Source organism: Cyprinodon tularosa, unplaced genomic scaffold, assembly GCF_016077235.1.
Source record: "Cyprinodon tularosa strain WSP-4 unplaced genomic scaffold, ASM1607723v1 ctg806, whole genome shotgun sequence".
NCBI lineage: Eukaryota > Metazoa > Chordata > Actinopteri > Cyprinodontiformes > Cyprinodontidae > Cyprinodon > Cyprinodon tularosa.
Window position 1 is genome coordinate 43,332 of NW_024039570.1, and position 5,482 is coordinate 48,813.

A 5,482-nucleotide genomic window follows, 5' to 3' on the forward strand; every position below is an offset into this window, starting at 1 on the left:
CCAAGTCTCTTGCACAATCATCTTTATTAGGGACACTTTCCTGTTTTTAACTAGCTGCAACCACACCCACCCCAGACACAGGACAAAAATAAGTTACCATAATGGTGAGATTGTGAAAAGAACAATAAGATCAAATTAATTGAGTCTGTACCATAGTAGAAAACAGAACACCTTGCAGAGAGAAAAAAATTATGTGGAGTTAATAATTCAAATCATTCATTTCAAAGAATTATTTTTTTGTGCGTGTTTTTACAGCAGTGGCTTGTTTTTAATGGACAGTAGACTGACCGGAAAGTGGGTATGAGAAGGGGAGAGAGGTGCAGGAAAGGACCACAGGTTTGATTTGAACCCTGGTCGCACGCTTCAAGGACTAAGAAGGTATCCATGCTTGGGTTGTATGCGCTAACCACTGCGCTACCAAAGCACGCCCCAAAATTAAAATTTCACTCCCAAAAAATATTAAATATCATTGCAGAAAGGACCTTCTGTAGTGGTCTGTCTGCACCGAATCTGGAGAAGCTTTTGACAGAAGACACTTTGTTGTTTAAAAATCCCTTGAAGAGGATATTCAGTGTTGTCCATGATCTTCTTCACTTTATGAAGAATTCTTCTTTGTGAAATCATCTCTAGCGGTTCTAGAGGAGTTCCTAGAACAGAGAATGCCTCTTTTATCAGCTTGTTGAGCTTTTTTTTTTTACCGTAGGTAATTTGCCCTGATGCTGTAACCCCAGCGGATGATGGCAGAAGAGATTACAGTCTCCACAACCGACTAATAGAAGATATGTAGCATCATGCTATATGACCTACCAAGATATTTATACTCCCATACCACCTCCACTTCTTTTCCCATGATGCTAACAGGATTCAGCTTTTTCCAGTTTCTTCTAAAATCTACAAACATCTCCCTTGCTTTGTTGACATTCAGAATCAGATGATTGTTTCCACACCATGCCACAGATTGTTTCACCAGCTCCCAGTACTCAGCTTCTTGTCCATCTCTAATGTGCCCAACTACTGCAGTCATGTCAGGGCAACAGTGTTGTCTCATGCAGGAGTTTGCCCTTCAATCGGAGAGTTGTCGATTCGAGCCCTGGCTCCGGCTTGCAGTGTCGTTGTGTCATTGGGCAAGACACTTCAAGTGCATTGCCTACTGATGGTGGTCAGAAGGCCTGTTGGCGCCAGTGTACAGCAGCCTCGCTTCTGTCAATGAGTCCCAGGGAATGACTGAATGTAGTGTAAAGCGCTTTGGTCAAGTCTTCTGACTTCAAAAAGTCCTATACAAGTACATGCCATTTACCATTTTTATATTTCTGCAATTGACCTGACCCTGTCTGGTACTGGAAGTCAGGGGCATATGAAAAAGAAATAGTAAGAATATAGTCCCCTGTGATTCTCCTACTGACTACTAGACAGCTGACCCTTCAGTCCACCAAACTGTGGTCTGTTTGTCAGGTAGTCTTTGATCCTACCGATTATTGATACCTCAATCTGGGTCTTCTGGGTTATAATTTGCCCTAAGATCACAAGAAACATTAGTTCAACCCAACCTAATCCTAAAACGAAGCTCCATATCCTTAATCATCCTTTTATCCAATTCCTATTGTATACCTCCTACCTGAACCCTTTTAACCACAGGGCACCATACTTTCACTTTACACAGTGCCCTAACCCTAAACCTCTTTAAAAATTCCCTGTACACCAACTCCCATTATCTAACACCTACCCTGACCTCTTTAACTGTGCTACTGTCACACCATAAGGTCACATAACATTATTTCCTCCCTCACTAGCTTAAACCTAAACCACACCCCTTTAATTGTCCTTTTTTGTATACCTTTTACCCTGACCCATTTTAAATTACCCTAATGCCCTAAACCTTAAATCTTTTAAAACTCCCTGTAGACCAACTCCCACAATTTAGCACCTACCCTAACCCCTTTAACTTAACCTAAGGTCACAGATTACCCCACATATTCCCATATAGAGCTCTAAATCTAAAACCATATTCCCACAACATTGCCAAACCTTAACCCTCCCCTCCATTTAACACACACTTCAAGATGTAACCAACAGCCAGACACCTAGAACTAAAACCTAATCCACCCCAAAGCCTTTACACGGCAAGAGAATGCTACTAATGATTGGTGGTGATCTCGAGTTGAGTGTGTATTCCTTTGATCTTCATCCAACTCTGGGGAAGCCATGGGGTGGCAGGGGTAGGTCATTGTGTTAACTCTAACCTAGCCTCTATTCACACATTTGTCCTAAACCTAAACCCCACCGCAAGAGAAGAACCTTTCCTCATGGGGACAGTCACGGGTCCCCCCAAGTACCTATGAGTCCCCAAAATGTAACATATTCCTGCACATTAGGACCAGCCTTTGCCCCCCCTAGGGCCTGTTGGTCCTCCTAGGGTTAGTAAATATATCAAAAATGATCCGAAATAGTTAGCATTAACAACAAATACGCACAAGCACAAACACTCAGAAGATAGAAAAAAATATTGTTCAGGTTGTCTCTGCTAATCAGTGATTTCTTTATAGAACATACCCTTTTCCCTCACATGCAACCTGTCAGAATAATTATATTAAAGAATTAAATGATCCCCGAAATGGATACCTCCAAAAAAGACACTAGGGGAGGGCTGTCTAGTTTTGCCATTTTCATTCAGAAAATACGGGGCAGTCGTTACAACTAAAATAGGACAACAGCTCTAACTGCTGTTGGGTCTGTACCTGCAGTCAATTATTTTCAAAGGGAAATCACTGTATTGTTAAATCAATGTTAATGTGTTTAAATGTTTTTCAATAAAATATAGCCCATACTGGTAAATATAAGAGGGTATGATAGAGAATAATGAAATTATGGTCTGTATGAATAGAAAATGGTCTATTGTGTTAAAGAGATTGATTGAAACACAAGTGATCATAATTCTCAGGTTCTGATTGGAAAAAAAGCGCCTGACTGAGACAATAAATGTTTTTAAATTATACTGAAAATACCCCCATAGTAGTATCAGTAGAAATTGAAATGAAGCTGGGAGCCAGCATTGGAGCCACAGTGAATGCCAATGTTAGACTTCTATTTAGGCCAAGGGGATCCACCATGGTGAAGTTAGTTTGTATTAATGATGATTTTCAGATACTCAAAAGCAGACATTTCAATCATTTCAATCATCATCCTAAATGCTATAAAAGGTTTATGTTATTTAAACAAATGACAATAATAAGAAGAACACATTTTCTCCAGGACAATGTCAAATCAATTTAATCCCTGAATATATGTATTTGTGTCTGTCTGTCTCTTGGGGACTTTGGAAACTTGTCTCAAAATGTCTAAAATTGTAACTCTAGCAGCCTCGGTTTGGTTGAAATTGCGTTCAATTTCCTATTACATGGGCCTGCAATCTTTCTGCATGGCTCTCTTTGTCTCTTACACCATCTCTTATTCGCCTTCAGGTGTGAATGTGCCGTACGGTTTGCCTCAAGACTACAGAACAGCCTGACCCCCCTGCAATTCTGATGGACAAGCATAGAAATACAAAATAGTGTAGAGAAAGAAAATAGATGATTGGATGTTCATTCCACATTTTTAAATGATATAAGGACATTTTTGCCGTTTAAACTTTTTTTTATTAAGATTAAACAGATGATACACAGAAAGATTTTTTTAAATAATTTTATTTAGAAAGACCAAACTTAATATTTCTAATAAATTACCTAAAGGGAGGGTAATAGATTTGTCAAATGAATTAAACTTTTTGGTGAAAAGGAAAACTTGGCAGCAATGACACTGTTTCTGTAAGTTAAATTGAAATGGAAGACAACAGTGGCACCAACAAGAGCAGCACGATGGGACTTCCACTGTTGGCGCTGTTGCAGAAGTCCCCCTGACAGCAGCTAATCTTTAATCCTGTTAACTGTTCTACCAGTAAAATTGATTTATCAGAGCACAGCACCTTGGACACACAGCCCTTCAGTGTTGAACTTGGTCCACTATCACCTACTGAAAAAAAGAATATGCATTGATCACGTGAGGAATATGCTTGAATCTGTTTGCAACAATCTGCTGAAGATAATTATGAAGTAAAAACCTGTTTGCCTCTTACCTTTTGATTCAGCACAGTAGTCTTCATCCCCATTACAAGTAAGTGTTTTATTGCAAGTGTGTGAATCACAGGTAAAGCACTTTTTGCCATTTGGAATGGCGTTGTAAACAGCATCTAAGACACATTCAAACAAGAATTACAGAATTACAACATATAGACATATAATTTCTGTGACATTAACTTGGTCTTACACATTTCTACATACATTACCTAAAGTGATCTAAATTTAATTATTAAAAGCTTGCAATTTGTATTCACAGTACTGCAAATATTTAAAAATAGATAAAAATGACCATTGTGAAATAACTTACCAGGATATTGGTTGTTACAGAGCTCTGTAGAGCAGCATGTGCTGTTTAGCACACCTTTGGTATGTCCAAAGTTGAGGGTCCCCTCAAAACATTCTTCCGGCAGAGAGCAACCTCTGTATGGGATATTAGCAAGTACCCCAAAATCTACAAAAAAGAACAAATATTTCAAGCATTGTGGTGCCAAATGAGGAACCCAAAACAACAAAAACTATAAAATGATGTACCATAGAATGTGTATACTCTGCCTGCTATACAGTGATGGTTCTGTGTGGAACATGCTGCTGTTCCCTGTTCAGTACAGCCGTTAGAGAAACCGTCCCGTACACACTCATGACATGTCAGGGTGTCAGCTAATTCAGGCAAGGAGGAAATGCACTTTAACTGATCAAAATGTTTGAAGTAAACAATGTTATTACATTATTTCTAAATATCAAAGTTCTTGAAAAGCAACAAAATGGCTGACTCAGTAGAAAGGAAGAGAATTAGTAACAATAAAAAGCTTTTAAACATTAATAGAACTGAGATCAGTTATTTTGGTTTGTACAAGAATAACCACTGGAAAGCAAAATTTATTTTATTATTTTTTTATTTATTTTTATTATTTTTAGCGAAATTTAACAAAACTGCACTAAATAAAACAAAATAGGATTAATGTTAATATAAGAAATGTAAAGAACTTGCCTTTTGGGATAAACAACAGCCCAAGAGTCAATGTAAAGAGAAACATTTTGCTGCTGGTACAGAGGCAAATTATACTTTGGTCAGTAAAGAACACATCTGTACATGACGCTAATCTAGGAAGGGCTCGTCTCTTAGTCTTAGACCACTCCTTTTGTTCACAATTCCAGTCTGTGATTAATGTCAAATCCCTACATTTATTCCATTTCCATTTATTCACAAATCAAAACACAAATAAGTGGGCATTACTCTAAAGGACATCACTAATACATATGTGAACAAAACCCAGTTTGTCAATACATACTAAATGTGGAATAAATACATATATAGTATATACTGTATATGGTGTCAGGACTCTGCTGCCTCTGCCTTCTCCACAGGTGTT

The 5,482-nt window shown here is 38.2% G+C and overlaps 1 protein-coding gene across 2 annotated transcripts; it reads right to left on the reverse strand.

The window, feature by feature from the left end:
• Positions 1-3,632: 3,632 nt before the first annotated feature.
• LOC119774261 (urokinase plasminogen activator surface receptor-like) lies at positions 3,633-5,237 on the reverse strand. Of its 2 annotated transcripts, none has more exons than XM_038271692.1 (5): positions 5,101-5,237; positions 4,644-4,769; positions 4,420-4,563; positions 4,109-4,222; positions 3,633-4,002 (listed from the first exon to the last, which is right to left on the reverse strand). In XM_038271692.1, exons 1-5 carry the CDS (start codon positions 5,144-5,146, stop codon positions 3,806-3,808), a joined length of 627 nt encoding a protein of 208 aa, XP_038127620.1. In that variant the 5' UTR covers positions 5,147-5,237; the 3' UTR covers positions 3,633-3,805. The 2 variants fall into 2 exon arrangements, with proteins under 2 accessions (XP_038127620.1, XP_038127619.1); XM_038271691.1 differs by having other exon boundaries at positions 3,635-4,005.
• Between the last annotated feature and the right edge of the window lie 245 nt (positions 5,238-5,482).